Below are 24,436 nucleotides of genomic sequence, written 5' to 3'. Positions count from 1 at the left end.
AAATCCTCAGGAGAAGGCAAAAATCCTCAGTTGGAAGGATGAAATTATTTACATTTGCATGGCAAAAGCAAGGTTCATTTATTTTTTTTTCATTTCAGATTTTTATGCGTTTTTAGTTTATTATATATTACCTGACTTTAGTTCTTTGGGTGATCTTTTCATTCTAGGACATACTTTTCTGAGAAATCTTAGCTACCTAACTACTAGGAGATTACTCCATCAAACTCTCATTTTTCCTTTTATGAAAGAAAAAGGAAACTTACATACCAGTAATTATGGTTGTAGTAGACCTTCTTCTTCTATAAAAACCCTATAAGACAAGATTCCACACAGCAAAAATTATAGTTCCACCTATCGGGGAGCTAGCAGGCAAACATGCTGAATCACAGGAGGTATAAATAGCCAGGCCTAACCAGTCACTTATAATGCAGACCAAAAATGCAACTGACTTGGAAGAGAGTCATAAACGTGTGTAGGAAGGACAAAGATTTTTGTAAGAGATGACTGGAAGAAGGTAGGATGGGAAAAGTAGAACAGTAACGACAAACACAATTACCAGTACGTAATTTTTCCTTGTCGCACTTCTCTCTCTTCCCATCCTACAAAACAATATTCCATACAGCAAGTGGCTACGGGTGCAATGAGTTGTGGCAGCTCCCGGGCACGCGGACCAACGCGTCCGCCTCCGGCACCGCCCTGACAAAGCCAGGCTCAAGGGCACAGACTGAAACGAAGCTGTAACCGCGCAACTGGTAGCAGCATTTTAAAAAGACCTTTAGCAAGAAATCATCAAGGGAACTTTTGTTTGCTTGAAAACAGCTGGACTGTGGTTGGTTTGTTGTTGTTTTGGGGTGGTTTTTTGTTTGTTTGTTTTTTAAGGGGGGGGGGCTTGTTGGGTTTTTTGTTTGTCGTCGTTTGGGTTTTTGGTTTGTTGTTGTTGGTTTTCAATGCACTGGTTAATCCACCAGAGAATTTAGGAAGTTTTACGCTTTTATTTTTCCAATACAAATGGAGTTTTAAAATAATTTTTGATGAAAAAAAATTTCTCAAGCCCCCCAGTGAATTTGGAAGCAAGTAACACTTTCAGGTTGGGTGCAAAAAGTCTTAGTCTCACTGAGTATCAATACTACTCAGGCTTCCACTGAGTTAAGTTTCTTAGACAAAAAATCTTCCTTTTTACAAAGATAACTTCCAACCATCAAATCTTCTTCATCTGGACTGGAAATTCCCGCCTATACACAGGAATTAACTATCAAACAAAGCCACTAGTCAATGACTGGACTGACTGCTGCCTGACTGCATAATTTTAGAGACAAAATAGACTAAGATAATCTTGAAGACGATTCAATAATTAATAAAGATGGCAGGTGGAAGTTCAACAACCAGCAAACACCTCTTTCATATACTTAAAAGAAATGAGAAGAAATAAAAAAGGCTCCTTTTGCTGAAAGCAAAACTAGAGATATAATGCTGTCGAGGACTAAAAGAAGCCTGCGCTACAAATTATAAGGACGGAAACGAACCAAAAGATGCTCTCTTTCAAAGCACAGAAGCATAAGGCGGCAGCAGTCAGCATCCAAGGTAGCGCAGAGGCAGAAAGCAGTGAGAGCGTAACTTAAAAAATGTTCAGGTATTTCAAGAGGCAGCATAATTTTCCTGCTGCTACCTAGATATATGGCTCACAGAGAAGAAAACCTTCACTCAGAAAACTGTTTCATCTTTCTCGCTTTCAGGTATATACCAGAACAACATCTGCAACTGCTGGGAGAATTATAACATCTATTGGCGTATAAAGAGTGTGTGTGACCCATCAGATAATTAGATGTGTGGCTTAAGATCATAAAAGGAAAATTCACCTTTTGACTTAATTTTCATGCCTTCTGCATAGTTTTTGCGCATGAATATGAAGTAGTAGCAAGGCAGAGAAATTCTAAACATCATACTTTAAACGCACTTTTAACATACTTCAGCTTGGGTCTCAAAAACGAAAGTTTCCCAGATCAGCATTACCACCCCCTACCCAAACTCAGGGTGTAATTTCTTCCCTCGTGTAACACTGCTTTTGATATACCATCTTCGTTTACAGTTGAGATGGCCTCACTGAAAAGAAATTAATTTACAAGGAGTATGCCATACTGGCACGTTAAAAAGAACATTGTTGACGTGGAAAACCTCGTTCTGCAGTATTTCCGGTCTTGTAAGGAAACATATACTACTTAATCCTTCAAGTAGCTGTATTTCATTTTCATTCCCTTTTATATTGATCAAGCTACAAGAGATGCCAAAGAGAAGACATGTAATGGAAATCGGAGATGCTGAGTTTATGATGATCTAGTTATAAAACAGCTGAATCACCTCAGGTGAGACAGTCTTCTGACTACAGCTGTGATACGAGAAAGCACAACGAAAGACAAACTAAGTGTGTGAGACAGGTGCCTTCACAAGAACAGCGATTAGTATCAAGATTCTCGTCTAAATGTGATAGAGAAGGAATCAGACTCAACCTCTCACTGACCATCGGCCCATCAGAAACAGTCCAGGCAGCTCAGAATTCAATTTCCGACCATATATATTATACTTATTAAGGAATTCTGTTCAACATCCCTGAGATGGGGAAAAAGAAAAAAAAAGAAAAAAGAAAAAAGGCATTCCTATAGGCATTTATACAATGGTGGGGTTTTTTTCCAATCTTGTATTATAATGTTGGTTTTTTGTATCTTACAGACACTGGCTTTCATATTATCTTTTTTGTCCCCCTCCCCAGATATCCAGTTGTGGAGTTAATCTCATAAAAAGTGAGAACGTAGACAAAAAAAAAATCACTAAGTGAAAACATCTGATACAGGTAGAGTCTTTTCTCATCCCACTTGGATATGCTCCGAGACAGCCTGGACACACTGGTGTGGAAGCTGACCACAACGAGCACTGGCAAACCAGGCTGAGATGAAATAAATCCATCCCTTGGCATCCTTCATTCTACCACTACACACTTCCCACACATGACAGGCTTATGCTAAGGGTCGTGTGAAGGTCTATATGCATATGGAAGGAGTACACAGCCGTTGATCACATGGCGAGTAGTCAAGAAACCAGATACTCCTATGCAAAACTATTTGGGACTGGGATGCTTAAAAACCAGACTGAGCTTTTGAAATGGATGGGGGAGATAACATACATAAGAATGAAGTCTAGAAGCAGAAAAAAAGACCTAACAGAAGACTGAAATGGACAGATTTCTTTTCAGAGAAGCCCCAGAACAGTTGTAAGACTTTATGAAAAACACCAACTGACATAATAAAGAAGAAAACACTGTCTAAATTTGATCGAAGAAGGTTCTTCTAAAAAGCTCATCAGAAATTCATGAGAAAAAGTGGAAAATCCAAGGATTTTGAGCCAGAGAGATGAAACAAGTCCAGTGAATTCAAAGAAGCAAAAGAACAATGTTTCTGAGCACTTCCACGATACTTACGCTCAAAAATAAGGACAGAATTACTGGAACCTAAAATCCACACGAGAGGAAAACACAAGAAATAGAGAAATGACTGTAGAAAGGAAGAGGGGCTTGGGACTTCAGGGTATTTTGCCCACTATTTGAAAGGGAAGAAGAGGGAGGTCATGAGGAAAAGGGAAGGTCCTACATCTACAAGTACTTACAGTTTGATGGAGGGAGAGAAAGACTAGGCAGTCCCTAAGGAGACAGGACAGGTAAGGGTCCCGCTCCACTAATGGACAGTTGGCTACATCAGAAATGCAGAAACACTTTTAAAACTGTTTCCCATAGAAGGGATACAGATGAAGACAGGAAAAGGTATTTGGATTGTCATTAAAGATAAAATACATTAACCCTGTGCAGACTGAGGTCTGCAGTATTAGTAGAGAATTTCTTTTTATTGGTCTAATTTTTTTCCTCTACCTCCCTCTTGTCCTTCTTCTTTACTTCTTTCCTTCTTCCTTCTGAGATACATTAAAGGGAAAAAAGGGAGACATAAGATTAGAAACACAAGTACCTAAAGAAAGGACTAAGAAAGGATTCACTGTTCCTAGTAAGAGGTAAAGATGACAGGGGTGGGGTGGGAGGGAGGGAGAAGAAAATAAAAAAGAGTCTGGCTATGTATTTTCACCCCCTGTGATTCATGAACTTTATGCCTTCTAGCTTCCTGGTAAGGTGGAGCCTTTATGCTTGCTGTATGGAATTTTGTCTTGTAGGATGGGAGAACAGTGGATATGAATCTTACAACCCTTAAAAAGTTCCAATTTTACCTTACATAAAAATATAAAAAATATCTCAAAGTTTGCATTCTACATATGATCCCTAGGTATAGGGAACAACTCAATATTGACAGATGGGAAACACTAAGTTAACATAATACAAATTAGCAAAATTCAGTTGGTAATTGTTTTATGAAAATCATTTCTTCTTAAAATGCCTTTCAGAATGAACGTTGGTAATTATGGTAAGTCCAAATAAACTTTCATAATGACAATAGCAATTTGGCAGCTCCTGTAATATTCCAATTAAGAAAAATTTTACTTTCTTCCAAAGAATACACACCTTGTGACTTTGCTCCGATTTTGAGGGACACTAACACTCTAAACCTCATGCATCTTTAATAGATTTAAAAGACTAGTGCTGCACCATTCTAAATCCACATCCATCTTATTTGAGCAGTTCAGTTACTAACTCCTTGGTAAACCTGTAATTTGCATCAGTCGATTCTGTCCTTAGAACCAACTGCCTATATAACAGCATATCTGAGCAAATGAAAAAAGCAATATATTGTAATATATGAAGAAATTAAACTTACTTCCGAAGTTTGCCTTCAACCATCCATTTATCTCTCCTTAAGTTTGACATATAATCAATGTTTTTATCAATTTCACTGTCAAAGACAAAATAATCCATTAACTGTGAACTTACATATCTTTTTCTGACAGACATTTACGTACAGAAACTTTGTCTCAAGGAACTGTCTTGGAGAAATGTTTACAATTAAAAATAAATACTTTTAAAGCTAGGAAATTCCGATACTAGGAATGCCGATGTAGCGTACTGCTGTGTCTATATCAGGCAGTCTTTATTTACAGTATCACGTAAGCTTTCTTTCCATAAGATGCATGTCATTCAAAGAATTCGACGTTTCTTTCAATAGCTCTAATCCAATGTCAAGCCTCTAGATGTATTTGCCACAAAACATCTAGCCCTCTGCTGAGATGCAGGCTATCACTGGTACAGCTGTGGTATTCTACCTAGGATTCATGTGATCTACCACCTAATTTTCACTGCAGAAATGGAAGAACCAAAAAAAGTGCTTCAGGACAGTGACCGTCTGCGAGCACACTTCTGAGACATCCCAACCTCAAAAATTTAGCAGATTATGGTTGTTTCTATGATGAAAATATAGAAACGCAAGTTCTTAATGATCATTTCTACATATCTGACTTAACAGTTGGTCATCTGCAATAAGATGAAGTTTCTTACTATGATGAATTTGATGAGTGCAGATTACCTCTCTTGCGCAGTACGTACATAGGGGTTTTTTCAATTATGAAACACTATACATTACTGACCACAAATGAAGTATACACTTTCTGGAATTACTACCATGATAAATCAAGCTTGCCACCTCAGCTTATGACCCAAGTTAAAAGTATTTAGACAAAAGAGGTCTTGAAAACCAAAAGGAAAAAAGGGAAAACAGAGTACTGCAAAACCCTTATACGGCTCTTCTAAATTATTCCCTAGAACTGTTAATAAATTTCTTTGTAATCAACCTTATCTTTTACTCCGCAAAGAGCTGAAGAAATTTTGGTGCAAGCTTTGAAAACAAACTTACAGACCAAACATGGAAAAGTTCTACTCTTCCATCGTATCAGAATTGCATAAATGTAAGGAGCAGTAACAGCAAATTTCAGCTTTCATTGTAAGCACACGAAGAATCCTCTCATAACAGAACACAGTGTATACAGTATTTTTGAACTATTACACTTCTATAATTTTATTTTTAGAGACCTATTTGGGAAAAATCTTACCTTACTACACTTTTGCTGCATGCTAACTCATTGACAAGAAAAGCAAGTACTGATGCTTTCTGAGCTGGAGTATGTGCCTGGAAAGCTTTTGTCTTCAAGCTTTCTGTCAGCTCAGTTTGCCCACAGTGAGCCTCCATGAATATCTGCAGAATCTCAGACACATTATCTCGATTGATACCAACATTCAGCAAGTGTTCCCCAAGAATAGTTTTAGCCTAAAAAGAATAGAGAGGTTTTGAACAATCACATTTTAAAATATTATTTTCCTCTGCAGGCTACATTATTGTTTCTAAAACAGTGGGGTGGTTTGTTTGCATTCTTACAGAAGGACTTTAATCGGGATTTTTCTTTAAAATTATTCAAATGTAAATCTTGAATAGAGTAACAAATTAGAATGTCATCACTTTGAAGTTTTTAAGAGCAGAGATAATATTAATGAAATAGGTTAAATGAAAAAAGACATGATCCAACTGGGACGTGATGAACACTGTTCTGTACAATCATGCTATCTAGAGTAGAAAAGAGATATGCTGGCTTGGAAAAGAAGGATAATAAGAAAGAGTATCATGAATGAATCAGAGTTTTGATGAAGTGATGTAGAGAGCAGACTGTGGAGAAAGAAACGGCAATATTCACTGAAAGCATAACATGAGGATAAGAATAAAAGGGGAGGGGAAGAATTAAGAGACCTGGCTACAGATGTGACAGTACCTTTCAAGAGGTCCAACTGAAAATGTGGGAGGGTAGGGCAAATGCACATAAATATATCACTTCTGGAAAATGGGAGGGCAGACAGGGCACAGAAAGTCATTGAGTAACATTAGAACAGTGATACCAAAGAGAAGAAAAAAGAAAGGGAATGGAAATCCAAATCAGAGAGGTGTCAAAGAAGCACTAAGAAGAACGCATTCATAAATACAGGGTGTTCGTTATGGACTTTTTTCCTTCTTTTTTTTACCTTGTATCCTGTAACGAGTCCCGGATCACAAACAGCTGCAGAGACAAGCTTTACAAGCAAGTCTTGTACTTCTCCCATGCTGTCCCCTATGTTTAGCAAACCCTCTTGAAGAATGCTCAGGGAAGGAACATCCACATTCACATCAAAGCCAAGAACTTTACCGAAGTTACGCAGGAACTGCACTACCATGAGACAATCTGAAAATGTGCTTCCATCAAGAACAAGACCTGGGATGCGAGGCAACTCTGGCAAAGGCTGAAAAAGACAGAAAAACAATGAAAGATTCAGTAGTATATTTTCAAAGAAAACTTTTTTGATCCTAGCCAGAGAAATTGGTTGAAACTTCCACATGACCTACAGCATGACAATGCTAGAAGGTAAAAGCTGTACAGAAGCTGCCCCTCCACATCCCATCCAGTAAATTTAATTCAAGGCTGAAGCATGTTTACCTTTTCACATAATGTAAGAGGCAAGAGTAAGAAATACTTACTTTTGGGCGAGGAGATGCTCTCAGGCTCTATTCTGAGCCAAAATACTATAAAAGGTGATGGAAAAATATCAGGGGGACACAGGAAGGGGAATTATCTGGAATAGAGGGCTTGAACCTGAGGTATGTCAAGCCCTGAAGGACAAGAACTAAGAACACAGAAGACTGGGAGAGTAACTTTTTTCAGTAACAGCTTAGAATAGTTGCACGTATGAGAAAAGCTCTATCTAGCGCCTCGATCTTGAGACATGATGCATATTCCTGCTGCAAAAATAACTCAGAGTAATCAATTTTTTCTGAAGCAATCATGAGAGTGCTTTTTGGGAAGCAGGCCACTTTTAAAGAAAATGCTTTTTATTAACTAAACATATGCTACTTGAGCGTTTGTAGTATCTTGTATTTGTGTATATTTCAAACAGGGGAGCGGTTGCGAGAAAAAAAGTTACTGTCACAATGGCAAAATAGAGAAACAAGAGGCAAGAAAATAAGTTTACATTATTATGATTACCTTCTGGTCTGCTAAGCACATATCTTCGTTAGGCTTCTTTAGCTCCTTTGCCATTTCTAATTCCAATCTACGCTGTTCCAATTTACGTTCTTTATTTAATCTTTTTTCATCACGTTTCTCTTGCTTTAACCGCTCTTTTTCCTTATGTAGAATTAAAAGGACAGAAAATAAAACCCTCTTATTATACTTACAACGGAATAATCTAAGAATTTGAAAAGCACTACTTACGCAATCTTAATAATTACCACAGCAATTGAGAAACTTGCATTCAAGTAAAGGGAAGGGGAAAACTACAGAAATAGAACAAAACCATCAAATTTGTGAGGAAATCTAAGATTCACTTTTGTTCTCTCCTGTCCACAAGGAAATGGGTATGGAGTGAAAACCTGGTACAGAACTGCCGTACGTGCAAGGCATCTGACTTTCAAGGCCCCCTTACACACCAGTATCATTGATGAGCATCTGCTAAAGCACAGATGACTCAAGAAGCCTGTAGTTGGGAAGGCACCTCTGGACAGCACATGGTTTAAAAATTCCTTTAATACATAAATGGATACGAGTAACTTATAAAACACCATCGATCTTTTCAACACACATGGCTTCTGGCCTTGGATTACCACACACTTAGCACGAATCTGAAAACTGAACAGTCATTAGTATCTTATTCTGTACAACAAGAAAACAGGGACAGTAAGTGAGAAGCCAAGCATCTATTATTTTTCTCCTCCAGCACCCCCCAACGTTGGTGTCAAGAAACAAAACAAGATGAAAAAAATCTAGATGGTTAGATGATCAGCCTCAAAAGCAGCCTGAAATTTTGGAAAGTGACATCAACCCCTTTTTTGTTATCACCTTAATGTTACTGCTTTCAAAAAAGAAAACAAGTTAAATAACTAGATTCAGAGATAGATAAAGTAACATGCTTCTACACAAAATGACACACATACACATTTAGGACTGTAGACTTCCCTATCTCTTGGTTCAGAATTTCTGATGCATATTTTTAGTAAAACAAAACGAGAAATGAAGCGTTTATTTTCTATAGCACAGCAGTACTTTCTATTGAAGGAGAAAAAATAAAATTATTAAGGCATAATAATCCTATTTGTGTGGTTTCATCACGGTCCAAATCTAGAATCATCTACAAAATCCGCAAGTTCTAAGAAGCCTGGACGGGAAGAAGATGTGTACTTTTACCCCTGGATAAGTATTGAGGAAAACCGGCTCAGCAAGTATGGCAAGTCAATATGATGAAGTCCTTACTCCTCTTATACACATGAACAATGTCAAGAAGAGAAAATAAAGCTTCCTTTCCAGGAAATACCAAAGACTCTGGAGTGACTATTCCATTATTTGCTTCTTGCGCAGAATCACTGGAGATCGAAGGGACCCTCTTGAGATCATCCAGTCCCATCCCTGTGTGTGTCCTGTCCCTGATGCTGTCCCCCCCAGCATCAGCTCCAGCAGGCTGCACTTCCACAGTCTGCCTGGGCAATCTATGCCAGTGTTGCACCATCACCCTCTGAGTAAAAAAGTTCTTCTTACATTTAAACCGAATTTCCTGTATTTCAATTCATGCCTAATGCTTCTTGTCCTGCCCCACCATGTATACAAATGAAACTACACATACAGGTACATCAAAGAGATTGCTCTTCCACGGATCACTGCAGAATGGAACCATGAAAACGTCAAACTTTGAGAGGTTAATACTCACTTCTGCTTTTTTACGTGCTTCCATGGCTTTCATAAGCATCATATGTTGTCTTCTCCTTTCTCGTTCCTATTGAAGCAGGTAAGATTAGAACAAAACTAATCGACATTTTCAAATCAGTAAAAAAGCTGAGTAACAAATTTAGCATTAATAGACAAGTCACAGTAAATACTAAATATAGGACAAGAATGGCCAAGTCTGTGCATGTTTTAGTTCAGGTTTAGAAAGCAAATACAAGAACAATCAAAAGCAAAAAGGTAAAGCAATGAACATGGAGACAGTGTAAAAAAGAAGCATACAGATTTACTTATGGTCAGTTGTGATGCTCCTTCATAAGCTGGCAGAACAAAAAGCATAATGGTTGGCTGGAACAGGTCAGTTACCTTACATCTGCTATCACGGGACTTGCAATTTACTTCTTCAATAGCCAATTCAGCAGAAATTTTTACTAGTCATTTTCAAACATTTCAAATATTAACATTTTTGTAACCAAGCAATAAATTAATTTGATTCATTTTCTCAGCTCTAGATCCATTTTAATCTAGCTAGTGGTGGCGTATATACATACGCAATGACGCTTGCATTTACTGATGCCTGTCCCTCAAAAAATTATGTCAGTAACTTCAAATGCATTGAAGAGATGTATTCTAGAGCATCAAGTATCAATTTTTTTTCCTTAAAAGCTGTAGAGTAAATCTTGGCCCCAGTAAAGGCTACGGGAATTTCATCATCTAATTCGGTGAGGCTAGGATTACATTCTAATGTTTCATTGTATAATTATAACATTATGTATTTACCAGTGACTGAAAACTTATCTCCTCAATACCTTAAAAACTTAGGAAAGAAATCATCCTGATTTGTGAAATAGGTTAATTCAAATTGTATTTAAAATATCTGGATTCGTTCCCAGTGAATGGGGACAAGGCTTGCAAAAATTATTCAAGTGACTGCCTATTAATTTTGCAATAATTAATCCCTGACTTTATACAGTAGTCCAATTTCTATTCGGACATCAGTAACAAAGATTTCTGGCTTAAAACCTCATTTAATTATTGCCATGTTCAATTTATACACATGTTCGAGACATGTCTTTTTTTTCCCTCCACAGACAGACAAGCAGATGTATGCAATGCACTGTGCTGTAAAGCCATGCAGCAGTATGTAATATGACAGCAGCCAGTGCTACATTTTATGCATTGCTATGACAACCATATCACAACCAAATCACAATGCGGTGTTAGATGTACAAAAATAAACATACCCATACCATATCTAGTCTATGCCTCTCCAACTCCTGGTAGAAAGAGTTGGCACAACATTATGAAACAGAAATCACAAAGTCATAAAACCACTTTATAATCCCCCAAAAGACCCCAATACCAAAGCAAAGCAACAAATCATAAGGTGAAAGAAAATCTGTGCAGGAATCAAACCCAGAAATTTAAAAGGATGTATTTTGAAGGATCCCCCCGCCCCATATAGCTTAAGTAGTAGTTCACAATTGGCATTCTGTCTGTTTGGTCAACTGAACGTATACCAACCTGGTGTTTCAGAAGAACAGCTTGCTGCCTTCGCATCTCTTTTTCCTTAAACAAAAGAACAAAAATGAATTGAAAAAGTCTATCAAAATTTACTTACAAGTTGCACATTTTTGCCACACTAAAACAGCACATCTCCATTAAATTCTTACTTCCCCACCCCCCTACACTGACCACAGAGAAGCAGACACAGTGTACATGACAGCACGCCTACTGAGTTGCAAGTTTCATGTTAGAACACACTAAGAATGCCAAAACAGTAACAGAAGTACATATATAAACTGTATTTTCCAATGTTTTTAAGGAGTTCTGTAGTCTCGTATACTTGTTGAGAAGCAACAAAGTTACTTGATACAGTGTGCTTAAGAGAATATTGTGCTTGTTACTGCACAGAAGTTTTAAGTCATGCAAACCAAGCGTCATGTAAGGAAAACTCATGGAAATGGCACACAAAAAATTACTGTCTCTCTGTATGTTCACATGTGTATGTATGAATGTATGTATGCGTGTCTGTCACACAAACTTCTCTCTGTGTATGCTTCATGTATTTATATAAACATATGTACATGTTATTCATATGCCATCTCTATTTACAGTTTCATTATCAATTAATTTCCTTCCAAATTTACTGCTTTTATACACATCAACATATATTATACACCATAACGTAGTTCTTGTTTTTGGAGCTCCTCTAAACTAACCTTTATTCGTTTTTCGGCCTCCAATAATTTGGCATTTGCTGCTTCTTCCTTCTTTTTCTTTTTTGCCTGTGCATGCAAAACAGGTCACAAAACAGCACCATCACAACGTGAAAATAAACTGACTAAAAATCAATTTACGTGCCTTTACAAGTTCAAAACATCATTACACATCGTGCACATTGCAACAGATTTCTTCCCCAATACAGCTTTCAAAATCAATCAAGTCACAATTCATTTACTTTTTAAAGTTAAGCCAGAATTTCAAGTCCCACTCAAAATTGCTTCACCTGACTTTTATAATTAAGAAAGTGAGTGTACACAGAAACAGTAAGAAATAAATAGCAAAGAGATCACCATTAATTTTTCCATGAATGGAGACTTGAAAACTAGCAATCTATCTTTGCGAGTATCCTAGCAAGCTAATATATTATACCAGTATATTGTAGCATATATATAAACTTAGTATTTTAAATCCACTGCACTTCAGGCAGAGCAGAGCACGATACTGCTTTAACATCCTATTATTGAAAACTTATTTCCTAACAAAGGAATAGTTATGCTGCTAACTTTAGCAAATACAAAACTAACTGTGTAGAAAGTCAGGAACTCAAGTGAACATTTGCAAGATTTGGGTCACAGTTAATATAGATTTTTTTAAGAACAGTATTTTAAGACACGTTTTTGAACTGGCCTTTGGAAGTCCAGGTTGTTAGAGCCATTATATTTAGTTACATTCCTAAGCGCATGTGTGACTATAAAATCACAACATTCTTTAAAATGGCAACACAAAAATTATATTTGAGCAATTATTTTTACCTCTAAAATTTGCTGAGCTCTAAGTTCTTTCTCCATTCTGATTTGCTGGATTCGCTTAATTTTTTCCTACAAGGGGAAGAAAGTTATTTCTTTTTAAAAAACCAATATTGAGAAAGTAAATTTACTTTTACATTTTAAAAAATGACCAAGTTTATACATATATACTTTTTGTTATTGAGTCTCACACCTATTGTAGTCAATTCTTCCCATATAACAATGTAAATTTATAATTTTTACTAGCATTGGAAGACATCTGGCATATCCTTGAAGGAACCAACACTTAGTTATGCACAGGTGCTCATTTTTAAGTTATCATGGTATTTTAGCTTCTTTTAACAGCTTTAAGGGGGACAGATTTATGATAACGCAAATAAGCTAGCAGCATTCAAACTCTAATTAGCAATGGGTGGAGCTATTTAGGAATGAATGGAAATGGGAGCTGTGACATGAAAAACATGTCTTTATGTGATCTCCTTCAATAAGAAATATGGGGTTCTGCCAAAACACTATTTTCTGCCTTGGTTCTAGCAGCCTTATGGTACTGAGGGCAACATGGAGAACCCGAGTACGGTGAAAGCTCAAGCACATCCTCTGTCCGCCAGCAACAGTCACTGACGTGCACCTGGATAATATATTCACAGTTCAGTACACTTCAGTTTCTCCATGTTTTTAGAGCATTCAGGAAATTGATGATGAGTTTGGATGCCTTAATATGTAGTTTAGGGGACTGAGTTTTATACATACTGAAGAGTAAAATAACAAAAAAAAGTAACCAAAACAGCAGCCACAGGCAGTACAACACATTTCAGCATATTTCATCGTGGCAAGAAGAAAATGATCATGCTAAGCACTCCACAGATGGCTGCTGTGTAACAATATTCTAATTTATTCTTTTTCAGGAATTGGTTCCTGAAATATGAATAAAGTCTTATTACATTGATTTAGAAATGCAATCATTGCAAACTTTGGGATTAGTTCACGTTTCCTGTGCTGTATGGATTTTGTCCGTTAAACAGTAATAACCCAAGCTCAAATTAAAAATTTCTTAGCACATTATTTGCGGTTTTATTATCTCAAAAAAGCTGCTTGAGCCACGGTGACTAGGAAGGGACCATTATAAAGAGAAGTGTTGCAATACACTCAGCTGGACCTGCTGTAAAGTTTTAACAGTAAAACTTGGACCATGGAAAAGCCCTGCAAGCTGGGAGGCCTAAATCAGAAGCCTGAAATGGAGCTCAATGCTCTTCTCTGCATCAGCAGGTGTTTTTACAACAGTGAGGGTAAAGCCCATCTGCATGGAAGACATTGTTTTCTTGTGAGCTGGTCTGAGACTCTAGGAACATGGACTACTATAAAATTTTTACTTTCTAGAGAACACACAGCGATGTATATACTTCATCAAAAAATAGCAAAACACAACATTAAGCCCCTAAGAAAAGATTATCCATAATATGTAACATAAAACGAGCAGTCACGGAAAAGAAAGACATACAGAGGTTCCTGAAGAATAGAGCTTGAATACAAGAAGACCTCATGAGGTCTTACCAACTTCAGGTAAATCTTACCAGCTCCTTAAAGTGTTTAGAAGTCCAGTGTAAGACTATTTTATCCAGCAAAGTAATTCGGGAGCCTTGTTTATACAGTGTTGAACTTTTTAAACATGCAAAGCTCACAGCATGGATCTTAAGTCTCTATTATCCCCCATTATACTTTACAAACAAAACTGTACAAAAGTTGAGAGTGTGTACCATACTCTCTCAATTTCACAAAGGCTAGAGCTAATACAGAACAAACTTCTCAGTTTCGGGCTAAAGAAATATCTCAGAGAAAAGAAATACCCTACACATTGGAATAATGAAAATTTGATTAGTTTATACATCAAGAAGGAACATGGTGATGATAAACAAGGTCTGGATTTGATGTATTTGCCAATTAAGCAGTTTGTGCTCCCTGTGCACCTAAGAATGCAAGGGCCACTTTATAATCACAGGGTGATGTGAGTTAATTGAAGTCCAATGCTTTTGGGGGGGGGGGGGGGGGATAAATGGAAAAGCGTGCATTATTGGCCTGTCTTTAACAAGTATCGGTTGCTTTCAGAAGTGGAAACTTTGAAGCTGTCGCTATCTACAAAAGCTCAGAATGGTAGAGGTTGGAAAGGACCTCCGGAGGTCACCTTGTCCAACCCCCCTGCTCAAGAAGGGTCCCCTAGAGCCAGTTACCCAGGACCATGTCAGACAGCTGCTGAGAATTGCTGAGGTGGGAGACTCCACAGCCTCCCTGGGCCACCCCTTCCAGTGCTCAGTCTTAGTCTTAGGTCTTTCCCAACCTAAACGATTCTATCATTATATTATTTCATCCTAATTAATTGATCTCTGAGATAAAAAAAAAACAAAAACAAAATAAATCAAATAAAGACATGTTTTGGTTTGCTGATTTCTGAATATTAGATAGGAAGCCTCTATAGAGATCTAAATGCAACTTGGCTGCTTCTGTAAGTAGCTTCATTTGGTAAAGTTTATAAGGGTTCACTATTATTGGAAGTATTTGCTGTGACAGTATTTAACAATACTTGTATGTTTAAAAGCACGTATTATTTCACTGGCATACTGAGATACAACCCTTCACATACAACCTAAAACCACGGACAGGCAGCCAGAATGATTGAAGCAGCTAATCACACTATTCCAGTATTTACATAATCAGATAGAACACTGTTTGTTTTCACAGAACCAAATAAAGGAAGACCACATCACTGTACTTTAGTAGCAGGGTTTTTAATTTCTTACCGATATTGGCAAGCAACTACATACGTTGGGTGGCTTAAATCAACAGACAAAATTGGTATATCCTGACAACATGAATAACAACTACAGAGTTTAGAATTTTAAGTGATATACACTGTGTGCTCTTTAAAACTAGATCTAAAACATTCACTTTGTAATCAGCATACTTAGTAATTTACTAAATAATTAAAATACCCCTAATTCATTCAGTAATTCAAAACATAATTCATAGAGCTTATTTAGCAGTCACAAAGTTTACCTGCTGCTTCATTATCTTTATCTGCTCCTTTTGCTTTCGCTTTTCTTCAGCTGCCATAATAGCTAACACACACAAGCAAACAAAAAATTAGTATCAGCAGAACATGACAAGAGACAGGTAACTTTTCATTAATACTTTTCAAAATAATCTGCTAGCTTGCACAAACTTTTACAAGTAATACTTACCTTGCTGTTTTTTGGCTTCTTTAGCAGCTCGAGCTTGTTCCTGCTTCTGGAGTTTTCTCAGTAGCTTTATTTGTGCTGCTTGCCTAGCTATTTCTGTTACCAAAAGAAAATATTACGTTCATAAAAACAGTGCTGTCCAACGATAAAGATGTAGCTCATATTCCAGACATCTGCTTGAGGTAAAGTCAGAGAAAACAGCAGATTTGTTTTGCATACATTTATCTTGGCAACATTTCACTATCAACTACCTTTAGTGGTATCGCATTTATCAGTAACTATATGAACAGCGCAAATGAACATGGATACTTTCTACATAAAACAAAGTACAACCTTTGGAGCAAAAAAATCATCTATTAAGTGATAGCATAAGACCAATAATGCTGCTTTATTTAAAAACTGATTTCTGCTTTCTTTTTAAAGTAGAAAACATTTGTTTCAGAGTACTAAATCAACATTTTATTCAGAAAGCATGGAATTACTGTTTTCCCTGTAAGTTACCTCATGTAATTATCTAATCCTTTGTTAACAGTGCTGTAAAAGCACACTCATCTGGGTCACGCTTCTCTTTCCCGTGGCTACCTATAGCCAGCCACTCTTCCGCTAATTAGTAACTTCCTGAAGCGTTCTTCTATTTTAAATGAGAATGTGAAATTTGGATGAACTGTGCATGGACACACTGATGTAAGACAGCTATAGGAAGGATTTCTGGAGGTTGAATTCAGCTTGCTATTCACAGGACTGAGGTCCAGGACCTCTTTGACAGCGAAACACTGTCACCTTCCTGGGCAACGACCAAGAACAGACAGACTTATGGAAAATCCATGTACAGATAAGATGATGCTGCAGATAACAACGGTAGTGTAAATAGGTACACGACAACAGGGAAGCCTTCAGGGTCAAGGGGAAACCATACAGAAGAGTAAAGTGACACCTCAATCGAAACAGAACCAGTAGCTGGAAATTAGAATTTACATTATAGAGGGGAACTTAAACTATGAACTATGGAAAGGCCAACAGATGCAGAGGACTGCTTAGTCTGAACTGACACAACCCGTGAGGAGGATGTAGTTAATGTTCAGCATGTACCTGATAGGGACAGATGGGAAACAAACACCTATACTGCAAAAAACAGGGATGAAAAATCAGACCACCTGTATTTCTGTTCAACTAGTATGTGCTGTATTGAACAAAATTTAAGGGCTTCTAAATCAAGCCAAGAAGTCTTAAAAGAAATGAGGGAAACTAAAATTCTTGGTATCAAATGATAACCCCGATGTAACAGACACCTCACAGACACAGTAGAACGATGATTAATAATACATGGTGTTGCCAGCTACCAACGTTAAAGGAATACAAGAAAGATATGGACGTGCTGGAACGCGTCCAGAGAAGGGCCACGAGGATGATCAGAAGGCTGGAGCACCTCTCCTGTGAGGACAGACTGAGAGAGTTGGGGTTGTTCAGTTGGAGGAAAAGAAGGCTCCGAGGAGACCTTATAGTGGCCTACCAGTATCTTAAGGGGGCCTCCAAGAAAGCTGGCGAGGGACTCCTTAGGATGTCAGGTAATGGTAGGAGTAGAAGGAATGGATCAAAACTAGAGATGGGTCGATTCAGACCAGACGTTAGGAAGAAGTTCTTCACCATGAGGGTGGTGAGACACCGGAACAGGTTGCCCAGAGAGGTGGTGGAAGCCCCATCCCTGGAAGTTTTTAAGGCCGGGGCTGGAGGGGTCTCTGAGCAACCTGGTCTAGTGGGAGGTGACCCTGCCCATGGCGTGGGGGGTTGGAACTAGATGGTCTTTAAGGTCCCTTCCAACCCTAACGATTCTATGATTCTATACCAGAATGAGATGTACAGGCAGAAGACCAGCTTTCGATGCAGTCACATAGCATAAAAACAGTAAATGAAGAGACATCTATGTAGTCCGTTTGGTGTGGCCCTAAAAAAAAGCTGTACAAAAGCAGTCTTCAAGCATGCATACTCTTCAAGTGAGCAACCTAGAAGCAGATAAAAAAATGTCTACTTGTCCAGGTAAACACTGAGACGCATTTAAAAAGGTAGTCTATATGCGATTCTTCAGAAAAGGAGGCCATCATAGGAAAATGGTGAGCATGTAAAAAATGTAAAGCTTGTTAAGTAAGAACAGGAAAGCCTATGACGCGCCAACCTTAAAGAGTGAGTTCAAAAGGCTAAAAAAGAATCTGAAGAGCACCTTGAAAGGATGCCTGCGCAGACAGTAAAAGATCCTTACATACACGACAACAGGAAGCCAAAAATGCAATCAGTGGGACCTAACGATGAGCAGGATAGAAAAAAGAGCCTTATGAAAAAAAGGTTACTTAATTCCTTGTGCCAGTCTCTATTGCTGAGGATGTTGGGTATATTGTCCTACTCAGTGCACCGTCTACAGCAGACAGGTCAGAAGAGCTAAATGAATTTGAGGTAATTTTAAAAGAAGTATTACATCAAGAAGGCAAGTCAGATGTTAACAGACACCAGGACGGGACAGAGTAAGCTGAGAAATCTGAAGGAACACTAACATGAACCCAGAGACTTTGTGGTCTGGCTGTTTACCATATTGTTAACAACAGCCACCGAGTCACAGGACTGGCGACTCATCCACAACAAAAGGGCTCTAGCAGAAGTCTTGGAAACTGCAGATCAGTTAGTCTGATTTTCCTTTCCTGTTGAGGTGGTACAGGCTTATTGTATATATTATGTCTTATATATACTAACTGAGTGCATTATAAAACATCATCAGTTTGGACAGTCAGCATGGCTTCTAGGAACGGAAATTCAGCCTAATTTCGAGTCTCAATGAGAGTGTCAGTAACAGGAAGATAAAGAGGATCTAATGGACATAACTTATTCGGAATTTCATAAAGTATTTCACTAGGTTCTAACTCAAATATTATTAATAAAACTAAGCTGTTATGTCATTGAAGGAAAGCTTTGCAGGCTGAAAGTTCTTTAAATGATAGCAGGCAAAGGGCAGAGGTCAGCAGCACCTTTCGTGATGAAGAAGAGTTAATGGATGGTTTCTTCACAAATTCTTCAATATTAGAACCAGCTCTATTTAATAACTTTTTTCATCAATTAAGCCTGTAAAGGGGACTGCAAAGTTAAATCCCAAAATGGGAAGATGATATTAAGCATTCTGGAAAATCCAAGGCTATGCTGACAGCAAGGAACCCTGGAAGAGCCCTGCAAAACAGTGGGCAAAGGCAGCAGAGGAGCCTCATCATACACCCAGAAAAGAAATACTGAAATTGGAGGACACACAAGAGGATCAAAGGAATGGAACAACTACTTTTTGAGAAAAGACTAAAAATACTTGGGCTTTTCAGTTTGGAGAGAAGACTAAGGACAGAGAGGATCATGGTCTGCAAAATCATCAAGGTGGTGGATAATATATTGGAGAACTGTTTTTCTCCAAACCCTGTATAATGGAACTAGGGAACACCCACTGACAGTAACAGATGATCATTTTTTTAGAATGAAAATGGTCTAGTAGTTAGCAGACTTCTGGAACTTGCTGCCACAGGAGGCTGGTAGAGAGAGCATTGTCAGGAGGTTAAAAAACAAAGAACAGGCTAGTTCATGGGCAACAGTTCCATAAACAGAAAATAAACGGAGCAAGAAAAAACATGCTCTACAACATCACTCATAAAATACCTTGAGATGTCACATACAGGTGTACATACAAGGAAATAAACGGACCAAACAGTGATCAGGTTCCCATGCCTTCTGTGAGCAGCATCTCCTATGGCCACCACTGGCGACAGAACTCAGCACTAGATGAACCCCTGGGCTAAGCCACTGAGACATTTCTTATGTTCTCACGAGGGGAAAAAAGCAGCAAGGTAGATATGAACACACGTAACATCAAATATTATACATTTGAATCTCCTTGCATATATAGACCCCATGTTTTTGTTCATTTTATTAAATGCTACAGTGCATGGTGGGGAAATAGACATGGGAGAGTGCTCTTAAATACTCCCTCCCACCCCTTACAGGGACTAATATAGGGAAAGGGAAGATGCAAAGTGAAGCAAAATGGTTTAGTGACTAGGGCTTATCTTTTCCAATGAGAAGAAAAGACTTCTGGAATCAGTTACCGTGTCTCAACAATAAACACACAGCCTCTCAGTAAATGCTTCGATGCTTTAGGCGTCAACGCTTGTAATTGCCTAATTCTCAGACTGAACAAAAGGTGGAGGTGAACTTAACACACAAGTAAAATATCTGTGACATGCTACAAGACATACCATGTACTAAGGTATTTCTAGAATTGCCTTCTCTCTGTCCAAATCATTACCATTGCATGCTTTAAATATATCTATATGCAACAGTACTCCTTGCAGGCAACAAGGTAAAAAGATGCAAGGCATCGCTCCAAGGCAGATACAAAGGCACATGTACTGTTAGCAAGGACATTATGCAAAATACAAGGCAGCTAAACAAACATGTCCACAGTCAGCACAAGAAAGAACAGTTAAATCTTAAGTTAAAACAAACATCCTGACTCCTGGGCTTTAAGAATTTGTCATAATTGATTAGATGCATTCAGAAAATATGATACAGTTATGGACTAAAGAACTGAAATTCAAAAGTCGCGTACCCCATGTTTATTTAAAACCAGGCCCTTGTGCTTTTGATATATAGCAATACTTGATGCCATGAAAGTTCTACTCTCAAGATTGGTACTACTTATTCTAGGAACCTACTCAACATTATGGTCACTTAAATCTTGTCACTATCAGGGGTTTCACAAGAAAAGCATTTTCACTGAACAGCCAAAAGATTCACAGAAATGCAAACTTCAGTAGTTCTCACTTTCAATTTCTTGGTCCACTGTTGTTTGAGCTGATACAGGGGAAAACAGAGATCTGTTAATTTTTGCCTGTTTAAAAAAAATACATCAGTGGTAACCTGATTATTGGACGTCTGCCTTTTTAAATTTTATAAATCTAAATAAAGTAACTATAGAGTAAGCTCTTAGACATGCATTTACACACACACGTCTTCCTTTGAATCATATATGCATTTACTGATCTTGAAAAAGGTTTCAGTAAAAGCACGTGACAAATTTCCAAAATAAGATGCTGTATACTAATATCCTAGTGAAACACATCACTTCTCTTTAGAAAAAACATTAACTCAGTATATACTGATGCCCTCCGTTCGTGAAAACAGTAAATACTTCTTACCTTGAGCCTGGAGCTTTCTTAAGAGCTTTGCGTCGGTGTTCGCTAGAAATTCAGTGCTACCAACATTCGGAGGTCGGCCTTTGCGTCGTCTCATTCTCGACTCCTCTCGAGAGTGCTGTCTGTCTGGATTTGGTGGTCGTCCTCTACGCCCTTCCATAGCTCTGATACGGGGAATGACTTCCTCTTCCTTCAGAAGACACCACTGCACACCCTTTTAATTGACACATTTCACAGACAGGTATTACAAACACAGATTAAAAAAAGAAAGAATAAACCTAAGACACTTGAGAACCTTAACCGCAAGAGATACGGGTTGTTCTTTTTTTCCAAGTAAGTGTTTTTTATATATATATATATATATATATAAATATATATATTATATATATTTAAAAAAGCGAGAGGTGTGATGTACTGTTTTGGTACTACAACGTTTGATGATGCACAGAAGCTATTTATTGACAGCTTATCACTACGAGCTTTTGTAAATCGTACTGCTATGCAAGACTTTGAAGACTATTCAGTGATATAAACAGTTATTACCAAGCAAGTATGCCACTACTCTGTTATTTTTAATTATTTCTGGCCAAATTGCTTATTGCTCAACCCTTTTAAAAGGCGAAATAGATTCTTCCTAATTACGTAAACTCAAAAATAACTACTCTGCTTTCATATAAGCCACTGTTCAATATGAATGAAAAAAATGCATCAAGCTACAAGTTATTGTCTTCAAACTGCTAATGTTTACAGAAATTGACATACACTACTGTGTTTGCTTGTTATGTATTTTCAAATATTGTTTTCTGTAGTGCTGTAGATCTCCACAACTGAGATGAAAAAACACAGACTCATTTTGACCTTGAAGGTTTTTTCAGTACAATTTAGTTCTCCCCTTATCCACTGCAAAAAAGTTAATTTCGGTGCCAACTTGAAGCAATCAAAAGTTTATAACTTTTAAGAATCCATCTATCTGAAGTAAAAGTTATGTTAACTATATTCTCTAACTAAACAAAGCATGCAGCAATCCATTCAACCCTTTCTTTCACTATTACCACTGGGTTTTTTTGTGGAATCTCAAAAACCAATACTGAATTACTTTGTTAATACAAATACCCAAGTTAGTCCTCACACAGAAATGGCTTTACTTCAATTGATAAGAATATAGTTTATTACATCTACTGAGTAGAACAGGAACACAGTCTATCTGATCCTGTGTGACTGACCATGAGTATTTAAAAATTTTAACATCTTTTACCATTTTCCCAATTTTTTGAAAAATGCAGGTGAAAAACATAAACTAAGTTATCCTTCAGGATTATTCCATAATTTGCCTTCAAAAGGTTTGTAAAACATTTTGAAAATGTCTGCTAAAGCAAGAATGAAAGTTGGTAACTTCTAAAACACATTAATTATCTGTTCAGAAAAAATACATTTGTATTACCACAGTTTTCACACTTACACATAAATACTGCAATCAAATTTACTGTACCTTAAATACATTTTAACTTGCTTATTCTGACAATTTATCTTTTAATTCTTTCTGCTCATTCTTCACAATTACAAATGCTTAATATAAGATTCGACAAAAGAAATGGCATTTTGCTAATGACACATTCAGATTCCAAGGAAGCTATCGGTATCTGTGAAGATACCTTTTTCTGAAGTCTGAATCCCTCCCAGTTAAGACCATCCCAAGAGTACATCTCACACTTAGTTAGCAGGCATTTCAAAGGGCTTTGGTATTAGCTATGTTCCTAAAAAAAAGCTGTTCAGAATCACGACCATATCACTATGTGTACAATGCACCATCACTAAGAACTTTTTAATCCAAAATAGCTACCTCTACCACTTAAACAGAAGTTAATTCTTTTTCTATCTTTAAAAGTACTACTTAGGGGTACGCTTTCATTTCACCGCCTCCCACCTGACTGACAAACTATCACAGGTTCAGTTTGTTGAGCAACATAAGCTAGATTTAATACTGTACTTATCACCTACACCAACCTTCAACCTAGGATATCTTATCCCATACACTGCAAGCGCCAGAGGAAGGGGGCAGGGGGAAGGCAAAATATAACTCAAAGGAAAGAAGGAAAAGCAGCCATATTTTACGAACTACCTCAGATCCTGCCATGGAGATTGCTCGTGCTCTGTATTTGTATTTTCTACGGTTAATGATGCTAATGATAACAAATATGTGGAAAAGAAAGATGGAGGTCTATGAGATCCTTAGTGCCACAGAGACCATGGATATATATCGCATTTCCCTAATTCCTCCCAAAAGAGAAACTACAGGCCATCAAATGAAGCTAGTAAAAGGTTCAATAAGCAGAGAGAGATGGCTTTTCAAGGAATGGGGAGAAGACTGTTTAAAGTCCTGCCAAAGGATGTTGAGGATGTAAGAAGTTTCTACAAGTTTAAGAGAGAACAAGACAAAATAAGCCCAGAACAGATCCATTAAGGCTTAAGCAGGAGTTAACTGACAATCTATATTTTTGTGCTCAGGTATCTTTTAAAATCTGACCCAAAATACAGTTCTATTAAAAGAATGTGTAATATGGTATTCTGTGGATTTTCAACATTCTAAAGAAAAAATCATAGAATCATAGGATTGGAAAGGACCTCTGGAGATCATCTACTCCAACCCCCTGCCAGAGCAGGGTCACCCAGAGCAGGTGGCACAGGAACGCGTCCAGACGGGTTTGAATGTCTCCAGAGACGGAGACTCCACCACCTCTCTGGGCAGCCTGTGCCAGGGCTCTGCCACCCTCAGGGTAAAGAAGTTCCTCCTCATGTTTAGGTGGAACTTTCTATGCTCAAGTTTGTGCCCATTACCTCTTGTCCTGTGCCCACACACCACTGAAAGGAGCCTGTCCCCATCCTCCTGACACCCACCCTTTACGTATTTATAGGTGTGGATAAGATCCCCCCTCAATATGGGGGTTGTGCCCCAAACATAGGAAAATCAGAGGCTTCCATAAAATTTAAGTTTCACTACACAAACATTAGAGAGAAAATAGGAATAAGACTGTGAAATGCTGGTTTATTGTTGAAACTAATCAAAATAAGAACGTACTTCCGTTTCTCACCTTCAGGCATCCACCATTGATTGCACTACTGTAATGTAATCAGGACATTTGCCAAAAAGGCACCAGGTAACTATGCATGGAAGCAGAATCAAGCTCAAAGCCTGTTAACAAAACTAATGAATAAAATCATAGGCGCTTTGCAAGAAGCAGACATCCTCATT

The 24,436-nt window shown here is 37.8% G+C and overlaps 1 protein-coding gene across 18 annotated transcripts in view; it reads right to left on the bottom strand.

Moving 5' to 3' along the window:
* BAZ2B (bromodomain adjacent to zinc finger domain 2B) overlaps window positions 1-24,436 on the bottom strand; it is a 152,906-nt gene that overhangs the window by 20,224 nt on the left and 108,246 nt on the right. For 10 of the 18 annotated variants that reach the window (XR_008467564.1, XM_054207643.1, XM_054207655.1 and 7 more), the window contains 12 exons: window positions 21,190-21,400; window positions 15,977-16,069; window positions 15,792-15,853; window positions 12,750-12,815; window positions 11,934-11,999; window positions 11,236-11,280; window positions 10,956-10,988; window positions 9,698-9,763; window positions 7,984-8,124; window positions 6,989-7,243; window positions 6,031-6,245; window positions 4,806-4,880 (listed from right to left, as the gene is read on the bottom strand). Coding sequence is in view for 17 of the 18 variants with exons in the window: in XM_054207643.1 (XP_054063618.1) it covers window positions 4,806-4,880; window positions 6,031-6,245; window positions 6,989-7,243; window positions 7,984-8,124; window positions 9,698-9,763; window positions 10,956-10,988; window positions 11,236-11,280; window positions 11,934-11,999; window positions 12,750-12,815; window positions 15,792-15,853; window positions 15,977-16,069; window positions 21,190-21,400 (1,328 nt within the window). In the remaining variant the exon portion in view is untranslated. The remainder of the gene's footprint in view (window positions 1-4,805; window positions 4,881-6,030; window positions 6,246-6,988; window positions 7,244-7,983; window positions 8,125-9,697; window positions 9,764-10,955; window positions 10,989-11,235; window positions 11,281-11,933; window positions 12,000-12,749; window positions 12,816-15,791; window positions 15,854-15,976; window positions 16,070-21,189; window positions 21,401-24,436) is intronic. The other 8 variants (XM_054207653.1, XM_054207645.1, XM_054207649.1 and 5 more) reach the window with 2 other exon arrangements.

Source organism: Rissa tridactyla, chromosome 7 (genome assembly GCF_028500815.1).
Source record: "Rissa tridactyla isolate bRisTri1 chromosome 7, bRisTri1.patW.cur.20221130, whole genome shotgun sequence".
Lineage (NCBI taxonomy): Eukaryota > Metazoa > Chordata > Aves > Charadriiformes > Laridae > Rissa > Rissa tridactyla.
Note: the sequence above shows the minus strand (reverse complement) of the source record. Positions and strands in the feature narration are given on the sequence as shown.